This window comes from Pholis gunnellus (genome assembly GCF_910591455.1).
Source record: "Pholis gunnellus genome assembly, chromosome: 4".
Lineage (NCBI taxonomy): Eukaryota > Metazoa > Chordata > Actinopteri > Perciformes > Pholidae > Pholis > Pholis gunnellus.
In genome coordinates this window covers 24,731,127-24,747,367 of record NC_136530.1, presented here as the reverse complement: position 1 = coordinate 24,747,367, position 16,241 = coordinate 24,731,127, and the positions used below count along the sequence as shown (strand labels likewise).

The 16,241-nt window shown below is 40.7% G+C and overlaps 2 protein-coding genes across 2 annotated transcripts in view; one reads left to right on the top strand and one right to left on the bottom strand.

Moving 5' to 3' along the window:
• The window catches only part of apc2 (APC regulator of WNT signaling pathway 2), a gene marked incomplete at its 3' end in the record, with an annotated part of 28,327 nt that extends 13,536 nt beyond the window's left edge, over window positions 1-14,791 (bottom strand). Inside the window, exons 1-6 of the mRNA XM_079157512.1 lie at window positions 14,636-14,791; window positions 10,985-11,075; window positions 9,993-10,311; window positions 9,112-9,220; window positions 7,433-7,546; window positions 7,134-7,208 (exon numbers count right to left, since the gene is read on the bottom strand). Of these exons, the coding sequence (XP_079013638.1) occupies window positions 7,134-7,208; window positions 7,433-7,546; window positions 9,112-9,220; window positions 9,993-10,311; window positions 10,985-11,075; window positions 14,636-14,776 (849 nt within the window). The 5' untranslated portion in view covers window positions 14,777-14,791. The remainder of the gene's footprint in view (window positions 1-7,133; window positions 7,209-7,432; window positions 7,547-9,111; window positions 9,221-9,992; window positions 10,312-10,984; window positions 11,076-14,635) is intronic.
• Window positions 1,737-6,905, top strand: LOC306694600 (uncharacterized protein). Its single transcript, XM_079157514.1, has 5 exons — window positions 1,737-1,854; window positions 3,072-3,936; window positions 4,870-5,107; window positions 5,192-5,229; window positions 5,640-6,905. The coding sequence occupies exons 1-5, from the start codon at window positions 1,837-1,839 to the stop codon at window positions 6,194-6,196; spliced, it is 1,716 nt and encodes a 571-aa protein (XP_079013640.1). The 5' UTR covers window positions 1,737-1,836; the 3' UTR covers window positions 6,197-6,905.
• Window positions 14,792-16,241: the final 1,450 nt, after the last annotated feature.

The following is a 16,241-nucleotide window of genomic DNA, read 5'->3' as shown; positions in this document are numbered from 1 at the left end:
GTGTAGTGTTACAAAAGGCAAAGAAAGCCTTCCTTGAAAAATGATTAAAAATACCTACTTGATTATTATTACCAATGAATTTTCTATTGATAACTTAATCAAATAATTGTTCTTTATAAAGTCTAAGCCAATATATTCAACTTTTATTTCAGACTCATGAGTCCATATAAAATCCCACGAGTAGTTTATTATTATTGTCTGCATGTTAAATCAAAAGTTCTATTCTTGACCTATTTCATTCAACTATTGTTCATTATTCATGGCTTTATACTGTATTGTGTTTCAATGGAAGAAGTACTTAGATCTTTTACTTTAGTAAAAATACTAATAGGTCTACCACAGTGTAGAAGTTCTCTTTTACAAGTCCTGCATTCAAAATGTCGCTTCAGTACATATACAAAAGCATTAGCATCAAAATATACTTAAAGTACAAAAAGTAATAGTAATAGTCATGCAGAATGGTCCATTTCTGAATAATATCTATCATATTATTGGATTATAATTATTGAGGCACTGTTGTGTTCATCGCTTTAATGTTGCAACTGCAAAATGTGGAACTCATTTTAATTACATTACATAAGGCTGGGTAGCCTACGCTTGAATAATATCTTCATTTATTAGTCAAATTATATTTTGTATAAGTAATCTGTAAAGATTACAGATAAATGTAATGGAGTAAAAGTGCAGATCTTTGTTTATTTTCCCAGTCAAGAAAATCTCCAAAATAGGTATTAATTTCAAACTTTTTTAACTTTTTAAATTAAGGTTTTCAATTAATAATTTTTTTAACGTTTCTTACTGTAAAGCTTTCTGTGACTGGGTTATAAAAGTGCAATTTGGTATAAATACTTTTAATTTGTATTATTCATTTATTATTCCTTTTATAAAGTCAACTTTCTCACCATTAAAATGATTTTAAACTGTAAAATTATGTTTTTCATAATTTGGTTTTGTATGTCAAAGGTCACATTGAGTTCAACCTGCTAAATAATTAATGAGCACAGCCGAGATAATTCTTAATTCAAGAAGTCAGACTTCGCCCCTCCCGACCCACCAATTAGCATGAAGAAAATCCCAGTTTACTCATTCAACTGTTTCAGTTGCTTCACCTCTTATTTGACAGATCTGAAAAAGTTGAACTGTCCCAGATTAACAAGTGATAATTTGACCAGAGGAAGTAAACATCATATTTTGTGAATTTCAGCCGCTTGACTCAATCTGTCAGCTGATTAGCATCAACTACTTTATCAGCTGAAACAAATCTGTTATTGCAGCTTTTACCAACATGTTTTAACCTTTTCTTCATTAAATGTCAATTATGTTTAAAGAGATTCATTATGTATCCACCACAACAGTACTTGTACAACATTTATTCCTGACCTTTAGAGACTTAAGCTTGTAGTTTTATAGTTGTATATTATTATTTCTATATTATAGTTGATAATATAGAAACTATGATGGCTCAGTGAAACCCTGAAAAAAACAACCTAAAAACAAACTTTAACCAAATCATATTAGAACTCAACCTAAAGCGGCTGCTAACCCCTAAGAAGGGACGAGCATATTTTTAAAGCAGAAACACCCAGAGAGAAACAACACAAATTCCTGCACTCATCAGCCAATTAGAAGCTGAGCTGTCAAAGTCAAATATGGAGACAAACTGGTCGAACCAGAAACATGTTCAGCTGAATGAAAGAATGCCGGCCGTCCCTTTCAACCGCAGAGACAGACAGACAGAGAGAGATTACAGCCACAACAACTCAGACTGAGGATACTAAATCTGGATTTTGGATTTTTGGTCTTGTTGTGTTTTCCACTGAAGAATCTGACAAAAACATGGAGACTGAAGCAGCTGTAAGTATCTGACTGAGATGCTCTGTTTGATCCAGATTATCATAAAAGCTTGAAACGAGCCTGAGCATGTACTGAGAGGTGTAGAGAGTTCAGAGTAGGTGTAACTTTAATCCTGAGTGTATGAAACAAAACATGTGACAGCTTTAAGAAAGATTTCCGGCTTGTCCCTGTTTCATATGATTAAATTATAACAATTTCTATCGGGGTTTGGACTGTTAGTCAGACTAGATGAGTAGTTTGAAAATGTGGCATTGCATTGTGGGAATTCTGCTGTTTACATTTGATGAACTGAACAGGCTTAATCTGCAGTCATGCTAGCAGCTTTGTGAGGCTGCACTTAAACACAATAGAGCTTTGAGCTAAATGCTAACATATTAACATGCTCACAATGCTAACATGTTAACATGCTCACAATGCTAACATGTTAACATGCTCACAATGCTAACATGTTAACATGCTCACATGTTAACATGCTCACAATGCTCACATGTTAACATGCTCACAATGCTAACATGTTAACATGCTCACAATGCTAACATGTTGACCCTTATTTGAGCATAAATCATTCAACTTACTTAAATTGGTAGTGTAAGGGGCGAGAGCTCGTCAAAGACAATTTAAGTAGAAAATCAGAATATTATTAAAAATTGTACTTTAGCAGAGTACTTGAGTAAATGTACTTACTTACTTACTTACTTCCCACCTACATTCCTGAATTGTAGTAAGGTGGAAGTATAAAGTATCATAGAATTTGAAAGGAAGTACCTGAAAATCACGATCTGTAACTCTCCAACTGAACTTTCTCCCACTGCCCAATGTTTGTTCGATTGAAATGCTTCTTCTGAGTCTGATATGCAGTTAAGTGTTCAACTGTAATCCAACAATTTTAATAGCCAAACTAATCTCCAATGTGCCTCAATAATATGTATTAAACTGCTAACGATTTTTGGTGTAATTTGATTTATGCAGATCTCTGTTAATATATTTATTTTTGTTTTACATTACATGTTTCAACTAGCCTAAAAGAAAGAACTGGTTTATCTCATTAAGTAACCTGCTTCATGGTCAAGGTCAGAGGTCACCACTCTCTAACAACAGAGTCAACAATAGCATTTATGATAGTGAATGGAAGATCATTTCTAGACAAACCATTTCACAGTGAACAATCATTACTTGTTACTAAATCGACTTCCTTCCACATGTATCTGATAATACAGGGGCTCTCTGAACTGTCCAACAATACAAACAAACAAAGTTGTCTTGTTGAGGATTCTTCACAGGAAAATGACCATAAACTGCCTGAAATACATATCCAAGAGGATAAGGCAACCAATGACTGTGAACCAGAAGATCAAACAGACAGAAACATGACGACGACAGACCTTCTAAAGGCGAGTCAGATGGTTAAAAGCTACATAAAAGAGGACTTTAGCCAGTTCAAGGAAGAAGTGTTCAAGGTGTTCAAGGAGAGAGACACAAGCCCATCAAGGCAGGCAGAAAATGAACCTGCCACCAGCACACTCAACCTCCTGAAAGAGGACCTCAGCCAGCTTAAAGAAGATGTGACCAGCATCTTCAGCTCGTCCAAACAAACAAAGTCCGTGGATCCTAAAACCAGCCAGTCAGCAGAGAAGACGATCAACCGCCTGAGCTTTCTTAACTTTAAAGACGACTTGTTTAACGTCTTCAGAATCGGTCTTTCAAAGGAGAGAGACAACAGGGATGCCACTGCGAAGCCAGACTCATCCAACACCTTCAAGATGAAAGCTGAAAGGACGGATGAACCCTTTATACAGACTCTGTTTAGAGGAGACCAAAAGATTTCCCAAAATGCAGAGAACATTCAGGAAGTTAAAAAGACATTTTCAGAGACGAGTGATGAACGAATTGACGCTGGTTTTAGGGAAAACCTCTCGGAGCTGAACAAAGAGACGGTCAATACCCAGATTATCCACGACAACATGAAAGACAGAATGAAGGAAGAGGAGGACAGTGAAGTGGATATAACTGTCTCTGGTGAGACGACGACAAGTCATTCTGAAACACAACAAACTGATGGGACAATTCCTACATCACAGGCAGGTAGGCACCATCTTTTTCACTGTTAACCTAACACTGTTAAACTTTAAACCTTTGAATCCCGATTATTAATATTAATGTTAGTTCATGAGGACATTTTTAAAGAAAGGATGAAAATAAGAGTCAGGTCTTCGGTGAAGCACATACCGTACATACAAATACAAAAATAGTCTGACATAGCCAGTTCCGACACCTGAAAAATGAATGAATAAGACGCAGTTCGACTGCATTTCTTGGTGACTTGCAGATAAAGAGAATAGTGGGAAGCCATCAACAGGACTGTGGATCACGTAACCACACACTGCAGTGTAATCGGACAGAAACCCGTGAAAGCCAAAACGTAGTGGTGGCACGTAATGTGTAAAATGACGTGCTACCACCACGGAAACAATGTAATGTTAGTATTAGCAACAAAACAACTAAGTACATTATCTTAGGTTTATTAAACCAACTACTTAGTTAGGTTTATGAAAAACATCATGGTTTGGCTTAAAATAAGTATGTCAAATAATCAAAATTAGTAAAAACATCCTACACGGAACTTAACAATAACTAAACACTTTGGTACAAGAAAAACAGCCTGGAACACCGTTCTCCTGGTTAAAAACTCCTGTATAGTCTTTCTCACTGTGAGTACTATGTCCCTAGCTATGAGCGTTGCACATTCACGCGGATACATTGACTGCTCTGTTAAGAGGATGTGGTAATTTCACGTATTTCTGTGAGAGCGGGCTCCTCACACGTATGAATAACAACAAACAAAACTGGAACCCAGTCACAAAAACATTGCTCCATAATGCTTTGAATTGTCGAATTGTCGGATATCAACATTTTTTGTCTGGGTTGTGCTCAAACAGACGTATGGCTACATCAGAAACTGTTGCCTCATTATTTGACATTGTGTAACACGCATTAAACAACACATCAATTCTACAGCCGAGCAGAGAAGTGAGAGTGAAGAGGGGAGTGACAACTCTGTGGTGTCAGCAGAAGACGAGAGGATAAACAACGAACAAGAACAAGAGGAAGAGCAAAAAGAAGAAGAAGAGAAAGAAGAAGAAGAAAAACCACAACAACAACAACAAATGAAGGCATCAGAGACTCTTCTCTGGGAGTCTTTGTCCTCTGGGATCAATCTCTTTAGTCTGAGAAACCCAAACAAAGACAACATGAGGTGAGTAAACCTCAGGAAGCCAAAGCCAACACTTTGTTCTGAAATGCTCAGCCTATGATGTTGTGGTTATTTCTGTTCTTTTAGGGATCAGCTGGGAAGAGACTCGTGGATGGAGAAAAACTGTAAGCTCACATAGATTTTATATGTTTCTGCAATTAAAACGTTACCGTAAAAGACCAGCTTTAAAAAGTAAAGTTAAATTAGTCATCTTGAGATGATGTGAAGATTATTTGTTGATCTGAAGATAATTGGCCAAAATCTCTATTAGCAGCAACAACTACCAACTATTCTGGTTGGTTACTTGCCAGTGATAAGACCTAATAAATCAATTAGTTTTTGATACATTTTTTCGATAAAATATCAACAATTTGAACAAATTTCCAACATCATTCTTCAGATTGTTTGTTCAATCTGGCCAACGGTCTAAAAACCTGAAGGGATTTACCATATGAAACAAAGCAAAGCAGCAGGAACCAGATTACCAAAATGAATTGCTGAATCAACTAATCTTGTTCCTTGTTTCGTCCATCAGTTGCCTGTTATTTGACCTTGGATCCCAACACTGCCAACTCAGAGCTCCATCTGACCGACTGCAACAGGAGGGCGACTCGAGTATGGTCGGACCACCGGCCCTCGGAGCATCCGGACCGGTTTGAGCACTGCCCTCAAGTCCTGTGCAGGGAGGGGCTGCTGGACTCGGTGTACTGGGAGGTGGAATGGAGCAGCGGTGCAGACATTGGCGTCACCTACAACAGCATCTCCAGAAATGGAGACACAGCGAGCTGTCTGCTGGGACACGGCGAGCAGTCCTGGAGCCTGGAGTGTTCGGAGGGAAGCTATACACCGTGCCACCATAACAAGAGATTCAGGTCCTCCTCACCCCAACCCTTCACCCACAGAGTCGGGGTTTACCTGAACTGGTCTGCAGGCTCTCTGTCATTCTACTGCATCTCTCAGAACACCATGGTCCACCTTCACACCTTCAACTCCACTTTCACTGAGCCTCTGTACCCAGCTTTCTGGGTCTGGGCTGTAGATGGCTCGGTGTCGCTGACTCAGGTGGAGTTAGACTGGGAACGACTGCTGTAGTGAACCACTGAGAACAAGTTGAGACCACAGACTGTGTATGTAAAGCGGACGTAGTCATTGTGACGTCCCCCATTGGTTTGTGGACTGCCGTTAGGAAGCCTTCGAGTTCAGCGATTCCGCCGTCGCCATCTTGGTATAAGGCAGTCGCCTTTTGGGCTTTTTTGCAACCAATGAACAGAAGTTACCATATTTGGAATGCGGAGGAGTGACGTAGTGACGCCAGAGATGCAAGGGTATATTGGTGCGCAGTGTCGGAGTTAAGGCTCTCTTAAGACACACGTTAACGCAAAGAATGGTGTTCTGGATAAATCGTAGGTCGCAGAGAATCCCAAAGTAGCAGATTCGAGCATCAAGAAAGCTGTTTGGTTGATCCTATGACCGTCTGGATTACGATATGCTCAAAATCCATACATATAAATGTATAGTATGTGTTGGTGTTTCTGGATCAACCCCTGATCACTGGAGAAACATGTTCCAGCCTTAAGTTCACATCACGTCATATCAGAAAGTGCCACAGGAAAATTCAACAGGTACGTCTCCCTTAGTGAAATAAAAGATTTCAGATGAGACTCTTTCCATATCACACACTACATTACTTTATCGGTTCCAGCTGACCCAGACTAGTACAGTCCAACCAGTCCAGACCAATCAGATTCGGAGATTGTGTCTCCACCTTTAGCTGACGTAACACTTGAAGCACATCTATAAGACCACCTTAAGATCCAAACAAGTCAAAGATACCTGAAACTAAAAGACTGATCTCTCGACGGCCTTGCTTTAGCGTCGGGTCACTTCTGAAAATGTTTTGAAGCCCAGAATAGAACATGTATGAACCCTTTATACTGTATTTACTAGATTCACTGTATGCCGTTATGCGTGTGTGGATTTCTGTTTGTGTGCTCCATCGGTTTGTGTGTGCAGTGTGTGTATGTCTTACCTGTAGCTGGGTCTCTTGATTCCCTCGGGCCTCCTGCAGCTCTTTCTCCAGCTGCTCCAGACGAGCGACACGTATCTGCAACACACGCACTCGGTTCAGACACGGTTCAGACACGTCCAGATGTGCTGTGTTTCCACCAACCAGCTGTCTCCCGTCAACAACTATTCAACTATGTAATTTAATGAAAACTAATTTAAATTAATTTAGATTTTGAATCTTTTATTAATAAAAATAATTTGATGACCATCTGCTGTGGCTGAAGGTGCAAATCTGCGTCCAATCAGCAGCCTCGGCCTCACCTGTGTCCTCTGAACCATCTCGTCGCTGGTGCCGAAACGTTCCTCCATCACAGATCGAACCCGCTGGCCTTCAAACTCCAGCTGCTGCCTGATCATATCCATCTGCAGAGAAAACTACAGCGACATGTTTGTGATAAGATTTTTATTCTGACCAAATACGGCACAGTCGTTGACTTCTCGTTCAGAGTAACAGTCAGTCAAACAAAATAAACATGATCACCAACAAGTTTGTTGATTGATTAATTATTTAAGTAAATCACCAAACTAAACATCAATTCTCTTGTTCCAGTCTCTCCAGTGTTGTATTTCTCAGTAAACTGAATATTTGTATATATTTTGGACTGTTGGGCAAACAAAACACAACATATGACGACGTCACGTTGGACTCTGAGAAACGGGGAACTACATATGAGACACTGAGGAATCGATAATGTAAATACAGTTATCATAAGAAAACCAAGTACATTTACTCAAGTACTGTACTTAGGAACATTTTTAAGGTTCTTGTACTTGATTATTTCTTTTTGCTGCTACTTTATACTTCTGCTACTTTGTAGAAATATCATACTCCACTACATTTATTCGACAACATGAGTTGCTTCACAGATTTAGATTATTAATACAAAATATAATCAACATATAAATGATTCGTGGAAATTACTACTCCAATCTTTTACTTAAGTAAAAGTTGTAACTCCACAGCCTAGAATAAAAATGTTTACAAAAGTATTTGTGTGAAAATGTACTTAAAGTACCAAAAGTAAAAGTACTCTTTATGCAGAATGGCCCATTTCAGATTATTAATGTTCGAGTCAAAATCTAAATGACTAATAATAAGTGTGCTTACAAAGTCTGGTGTCCTTATGTGTCCTTGTTGTGTGAACATCCTCTGACATTAAGCGCCACAGCTGCTAGTCTATCCGAAAGAACACTCAGCACTGCTTGTAATGGTAAATAACGTTGTAGACGGCGTCAATACTTCATGGCGTCTTCTGATTATAAAAGTGACCTTTGTACTAGAACGAATTGTTAAATCGTCCAGATACTTAGAATATGCTGTATGAAGGCAATTTGTGTGTGTGTTATCCTTTTGTGACGTATTGCCTGGGACACTGTATGTTTACTTAGTATAAATATCCGAGCAACCTTGATCCATGTATACTGTATGTGAATCAACAAAGAATAAATGTCCTGTTTAATGATTGTTACCACGGCTCGAGTGAATTTTTCCTAACAGTTAAATATTATAATATTGTATTATAGTTATTGATGCATTAATGTGTTCATCACTTTAATGTTGCAGCTGGTATAAGTGGAGCTGATTTTAATGACTTCATATACTGCCGGGTAGTTTGTGAATTTCCCCACGAATCAATGAAGTTGTATCTCACTAACTGGAAATAATACATCTTAGTTTATTTGTTGATAATATTTTATTATCTTATTCATCTGTAAAGTAACTCAAGTTATTCGATAAATGTAAAAAGCACACTGTTTCCCTCTGATATAGTCGAGTAGAAATACAATGTAACGGAAAATGGAAATACTCAAAGTTGTACTGTACTTGAGTAAATGAACTTGATTACTTTCCATATGCTGCTGATGCGGAGTGCAATAGTGTGTGCATGCGGGGGTTTGTGTGTGTGTGTGTGTGTGTGTGTGTGTGTATGTGTTCTCACCGTGTCGATGCGAGGCAGTTGAGCCAGTCTCTGCGACAGCTCCTCCAGCTGGCTGAAGTACCAGCAGCGCTCCCTCTCCTCCCGGTCGATCTCCCCCAGCAGGAGGTTCCTACAGACAGGTAGCACTGTTAGCGTCAGCAGTGCTAACGCTCAACACGCTGGCTCGTGGGCCAGGAAAACACACGTCACGCCAACAGAGAAGAATAAGAGGCCACTGCTCGGTGACATGTGGAGCTCCATCCACACACAGGACAAAGTCGGAATGTTTTCTCTACATTTAAACACAAGTTTAGCCTCCGTATGGATGTGTGTGTGTTTTGTATTTATTCTATATTTCCTTTTCATTATTAGTAATATGTTATATATATATTATCACCATTTTACTTGTATATATATTTAGGTTTCATTATCATGTTTATCAAATTTGATTTCACATTTAAAACAACATGAGATGACCAAAAACATGTATAATATATATATATATAGTGGCAAAATTAAGTACATTCAAAAGCTAAAAAGGTCAAATATATTATAATTCATGTATTTGACCTTTTTCCTACAAGTCATATATATATTTGCGTGTATCTGTACACATGCATTTTTCCCTTTTCTTAAATCTTCATCCACGGATGGGAATGTTTTCGTATCTTACATACTATAATGATAATAAAATTGAGCATCTTTCAATGAAACAGATCTTTTTGAAAAAGATTCTAATTATATGGCTTTTATTTGGTAGTGTAGAAAAGCTCAGTTCATGATTCATTATGTGGAGAATATCTGCAGCGCCTTCGCAGACATCTAACTATGAAAAAAAAAAAAAAAAGATGGTTTGACCAACATCTCCATGATCTCCAGGAGAACTACAAGAATCCTCTCACCTCTCCTTGTACAGCTCCTCTTGGTGGTGGTCGCTCATTCGTCCATCCGCCCCGCTGATCACAGCTGTTTTGGGCGGCGCCCCGTCCAGAAAGTGATGAGGCAGCAGGATGGAGCCCGCCTCTCCGCCGGACACTGCACTCAGGCGGGATGGAGCTCGGAGCGGACTCCTGGCAGAGGAATGAGGCAGAGCCAGACGGTCATCAAACTCCGCCCCTCCGACATCTGCTAGCCCCGCCCCTCCCAGGCTGTCCGTCAGCAGCCTCAGGTTGTGAGGCTGGTGCTTGAGTTCGTAGTAGTTGGTGAGGTCCATGTGGAGCTCTAAGGGGGGAAGAGGATCAATAATCAGTCAATCAATCACGCAAAATTACTTTCCTTGGACTTTCCTCCTGTCCTTCTTCCTCTTCTCCTTCATTCATTTCCTTCCATCCTTTACTTCTTTGCTTTCCTTGTTCCATCCTTCTTTTCTTTCATCCCTCCCTTCCATCCTACTGTCCTTCTTCCTATTATCCTGCTTTCATTTCCTTTCCTTCCTTTCCTTCTACGTTCATTCCTTTCATTTGCTTCCTTCCTTCTTACCTTTCCCTGCTTCCTTTCTTCCTTCCTTCCTTCCTCCCTTACACCTATCTCATGTCTGACAAAGAATTGTACCTAATCCTATAATCACATCAGCTGTTGATCTCAGCTGGAGTCAATTGGATTTTCAGTCCTTACAAACTAATTGACATGAATTAGTTGTTTAATTGGATTGAGTCATAACAAGGCAGAGTCAGCTGCAGCCAATCAGGTTAGCTGATTGAGTCAATTCATTTCTCTGTGAATGACGATTGGTCCCACCGGAGCATCGGAAAGAAACAGAAGAGTCAGGCAGAATCAGAATCACATTCATCTGCTGTTACTGAGCGGAGACGTTAAGGGAACATTACAAGATTTATGTGAAACTCATTTGTTCTGGTTCACGTGAGAAGATGAATATCATGAAACTGATACCGACCTTTCAGTTGGTGCAGCACGTCGCTCCTGCCGGACGAAGCCAGTGTTCCTGCCTCCTGCTCCAGTTTGCTCTGCAGCTGCTTCAACACCTCCTGCATCACAAAAGGAGGAACAACCTCAGATCAACAGACAGGGAAGCTCCTGAGGGCCAGAGGGAGGCTTGATTCAGATACCGAAACAGTGCTCATTTCTTTGAAACCTTATCGAATCCATTGTGTGTGTGAAAATGTGTCATAGTGGAGGGGTCTATGTGCCGTAGTAACACTGGGACCTGTTGTTGTTGGGGGATCCTGGACGAGGTCTCCCAAGGCGAGGTGGTCCCAGGTAACAGACCCGTTTTCAAGGTGAGTTCATGCAGAACGTAAAGCAAATCTTTTGCATAAAGTAAAAGGAAAGACGTATGATTGTGCTTTATAAAGAAAGAGGACAGAAACTAGAAAGAGAAGAGCTGCTTCGTTCAGTCAGACCTCAAACACAGTCAGTGTGTATGTTGTAGCTCCAGCTAATGTCTGTACAGTCTGTTACACTGTCTTGTTGTAACAGACTGTACAGACATTAACTGTCTGGCGAATAAACAGCGACTGCGAAACGGCTCTGTCAAGTTGGCAGAAACAATGAGGCCAGAGTCCCTCCTGTAAGAAGGAGGGAACAAACAAAACACAGTCTTGAAAAATAAAGTACTGTCAAACACACTCGGTTCTTGACCCTGAAGCCAAGATCAAAATACTGAGGTATCAGTCCTCCAGCTCAACTACACCTGCCTACAACTACATACCAAAATTAAAAATAAAGGAAATATAGTATTTAATTCAACTGTTTAACTAAACATAGTTTAACTATGTCCATTTAAGATAATTCTCCTCACTGTCAAGAGTAAATACTAAATTCCTCCTTTGCATTTTAATTCAACTTCATTATTTTGCATAAGAACAGTCACATTTTAAGGTTTGCAACAATGAAGAATATCAGAATCGGTCTTTAAAAACCCACCATGTGGAATGTGTCTGTAGTTGTGGAATGTATAACATTAAAAGCTCCTAATTCCCAGAAACAATTCTGAGGACACGTCCGCTGTTTTCAGTCCTGCAGTCTTTTCTCTGACTGTTGCGAGTTAAATCTCAAATACAAAAATCTCCTCTGGTTCTTTTTCACTCTTATTGCAACAGCAATAAAATCATCAAAACAGCAAAAACAACGTAGTCAGAAAAGAAAAATTATAGATTCCATAAAAGATAAAAATCCCATAAAACAGGTCAAATCCAGAAGCAGCCGATACAATCTCACTTCATCCCAGAGATCAACAAAGTTATTCCTTCATGTCTGGACGAGGTCCTGATCTGAACTCTGCAGACAGACGTTGAAGATCAAAAATGTCACTGGTCCTTCTGCAGACTCACCTGCTGCAGGTGAATCGTGTCCAGTTGGAAGCTGTTTGTGTTTGTGTGTCGGACGTCCTGATTCTGATAAAACCAGCTGACCTCAGCCTGATAATCCAGCTGCTGGCCGCATCTGGACACGTGAGTGTGTGTAGTTGCATCGATGTGTGCATGTGCATGTGTGTTTGTGTGTGCAGCTGATGGGATTTATGTTGCAGCAGGCTTTTGGTCTTAGCCGGATTTCACAGGTTTCTCTCTTTCTGGCCTGCTTTATATTTATTGATGATTTTCCCACAAATGTGGTTCATTTTAGATTCAGCACAGAGTTTCAGGTTGTCATTTGAGATGTTCAATTTCAATTTTTGAAGAGGAAGTTTACAAATGAGTGTTTTTTAATTTATTTTTATGAAAAGAAAAACAAAGAAACTAATTATTCGTTCATTTTTGTAAAGATATTCCAGTACAGAGAGGACATATGAAGTTAAAATAACCCACTTTCTTCTTTTCTGTCTTTTTGGTGTGGTTGGTGTTGTTGGTGATGGTAGTGTTGCTGTGGTTGGTGTTGTTGGTGATGGTAGTGTTGGTGTGGTTGGTGTTGTTGGTGATGGTAGTGTTGCTGTGGTTGGTGTTGTTGGTGATGGTAGTGTTGGTGTGGTTGGTGATGGTCGTGTTGCTGTGATTGGTGTTGTTGGTGATGGTAGTGTTGGTGTGGTTGGTGTTGTTGGTGATGGTAGTGTTGCTGTGGTTGGTGTTGTTGGTGATGGTAGTGTTGGTGTGGTTGGTGTTGTTGGTGATGGTAGTGTTGGTGTGGTTGGTGTTGTTGGTGATGGTAGTGTTGCTGTGGTTGGTGTTGTTGGTGATGGTAGTGTTGCTGTGGTTGGTGATGGTCGTGTTGCTGTGATTGGTGTTGTTGGTGATGGTGGTGTTACTGTGGTTGGTGTCGTTGGTGATGGTAGTGTTGCTGTGGTTGGTGTTATTGGTGATGGTAGTGTTGGTGTGGTTGGTGTTGTTGGTGATGGTGGTGTTGCTGTTGTTGGTGATGGTGGTGTTGCTGTGGTTGGTGTTGTTGGCGATGATAGTGTTACTGTGGTTGGTGTTGTTGGTGATGGTAGTGTTACTGTGGTTGGTGTTGTTGGTGATGGTGGTGTTGCTGTTGTTGGTGATGGTGGTTTTGCTGTGGTTGGTGTTGTTGGCGATGATAGTGTTACTGTGGTTGGTGTTGTTGGTGATGGTAGTGTTACTGTGGTTGGTGTTGTTGGTGATGGTAGTGTTGCTGTGGTTGGTGTTATTGGTGATGGTAGTGTTGCTGTGGTTGGTGTTGTTGGTGATGGTAGTGTTGGTGTGGTTGGTGTTGTTGGTGATGGTGGTGTTGCTGTTGTTGGTGATGGTGGTGTTGCTGTGGTTGGTGTTGTTGGCAATGATAGTGTTACTGTGGTTGGTGTGGTTGGTGATGGTAGTGTTACTGTGGTTGGTGTTGTTGGTGATGGTAGTGTTACTGTGGTTGGTGTTGTTGGTGATGGTAGTGTTACTGTGGTTGGTGTTGTTGGCGATGATAGTGTTACTGTGGTTGGTGTGGTTGGTGATGGTAGTGTTACTGTGGTTGGTGTTGTTGGTGATGGTAGTGTTGCTGTGGTTGGTGTTATTGGTGATGGTAGTGTTGCTGTGGTTGGTGTTGTTGGCGATGATAGTGTTACTGTGGTTGGTGTTATTGGTGATGGTGGTGTTGCTGTGGTTGGTGTTGTTGGCGATGATAGTGTTACTGTGGTTGGTGTGGTTGGTGATGGTAGTGTTACTGTGGTTGGTGTTGTTGGTGATGGTAGTGTTACTGTGGTTGGTGTTGTTGGTGATGGTAGTGTTGCTGTGGTTGGTGTTATTGGTGATGGTAGTGTTGCTGTGGTTGGTGTTGTTGGTGATGGTAGTGTTGGTGTGGTTGGTGTTGTTGGTGATGGTGGTGTTGCTGTTGTTGGTGATGGTGGTGTTGCTGTGGTTGGTGTTGTTGGCGATGATAGTGTTACTGTGGTTGGTGTGGTTGGTGATGGTAGTGTTACTGTGGTTGGTGTTGTTGGTGATGGTGGTGTTACTGTGGTTGGTGTTGTTGGTGATGGTGGTGTTGCTGTGGTTGGTGTTGTTGGTGATGGTGGTGTTGCTGTGGTTGGTGTTGTTGGCGATGATAGTGTTACTGTGGTTGGTGTTGTTGGTGATGGTGGTGTTGCTGTGGTTGGTGATGGTGCTGGTGTTGTTGGTGATGGTGGTGATGGTGTTGCATCCAGACTGACCTTCATGCCGGTGGTCTCGGTCTCCAGTTTGGACAGGTGGTTGGAGTTGTCCTCCAGCTCCCTCCTCAGGTGGGAGTTCTCCTTACGGAGCGCCTCCACCTGGTGGGCCAGCTGGTCGTAGGAAGCCACAGCGTTGGCCATCTTCACACTCTGCAGCGCCCCCTGCAGGAGCACAGAGGAGAAGGAGAGTTAGACTGAGGGATGAGAGACTGGTGGCAGGTTTTATGAAACTGCTTAGAATATTGACACACTTTCATTATTCATGCAGGTTGGTGCTCCTGTGGTGTAATAAACACACCACGCCATATCAGGAATTTATGACAGCACGATATCTCCAATGTGGTGCTAAAAACGCCTCACCAAAGACATTTCAACAAACTGTTACATCCAAAGAAAATCTAACAAATACGTAACTCAACAAAAGAAGCTGATGTAGGCTGTCTGTTTTGTGTGACTACTAGGTTAGCTCTCGGGCTACCACATTGGAAAAATGCAAAAGAAAAGTTGGAAATTAATGCACCATAAAGACCAATTCAATCACACCAACTAGTGCCTTGATCACGGGAATGAAGCAAAAATAACAAAGCACCACTAAACTCAGACAAACGTGGGGAGAGGAAGAGGTTTAAAGCCAGACTTGAACCCGGATTTGTTACAATTAGATGCTCAGCATGCTAAACCGCTACTGGACATCCACATGGAAGAGCTTTAATGTGGAGCTGCAGCAGGAAATGTTGAGTTTGCATCAGCAGCATTTCAAGCTTCTCACACACAGTTTGCTTTGAAATAAATATTGATTAAGCTATCAAGTATTTATTCATTCAGTTCATTGTTCAGTCCGTAAAATATTGATCACAAATTGGAGCCCAAAGTCCAGTTTGTTCTTTCAAAGATGCACTTGATGGCAGATAGATGAAGATGAATTGAGCAAATTCCCCCATATCTTTGTAGAAATGAAAGTTTTGCAGACATCAAGAGCTCATGAGAATGATTTGTGCTGCATTTTTTGTCAAAAAGGAGAAGAAACAGACACAAAAATACAGTTTGGGATGATATAGCATTTACAATTATATATATTATACAATATAATATTGTACTACTTTTTTGTGTAACCAGATTACTTCAAAACTGAACTAAAGACATGATGACATTTTTATTAGTATTGAGATGATTATTATTTATCTCCGCCAGGAGGATCCTGCGATCGGTCGAGTGTGTGTGTGTGTGTGTGTGTGTGTGTGTGTGCATTTGTGAGTAAGTGAGAGTGCACCTCTGTGTCTGTCCTTGACATTTCCTGCATTCTGCTGCAGCAAACTGCATAATATTTTGGGTGACCAGTTACAGCTGCATGCTCTCGTGGCTGCGGTGACCCAGTGCGTTTGGCTAACCGCTAACAGCTAACGGTAGTACCAGTACAAACGCTGCTGTACCTCGCCACCTCAGTCACTTTTAAGTGGGCAGACAGCCTGGTGAGTCTCATTTGTATGACGTGTCTTAAACGACGACTTCGAGCCGATTGCCTGCATACATTTCCGCTTGTTTTTTAGTTGAAATGGAGCGTGTTTTTTGACACCTTTGTTGTGTTCATTCAATCAAACAATACAGT

Coding starts and splice junctions, on each gene's coding strand:
- LOC306694600 (XM_079157514.1), top strand. Junction 3,937..4,869: donor AATTCCTACATCACAGGCAG/GTAGGCACCATC, acceptor TCAATTCTACAG/CCGAGCAGAGAAGTGAGAGT. Junction 5,108..5,191: donor CCAAACAAAGACAACATGAG/GTGAGTAAACCT, acceptor CTGTTCTTTTAG/GGATCAGCTGGGAAGAGACT.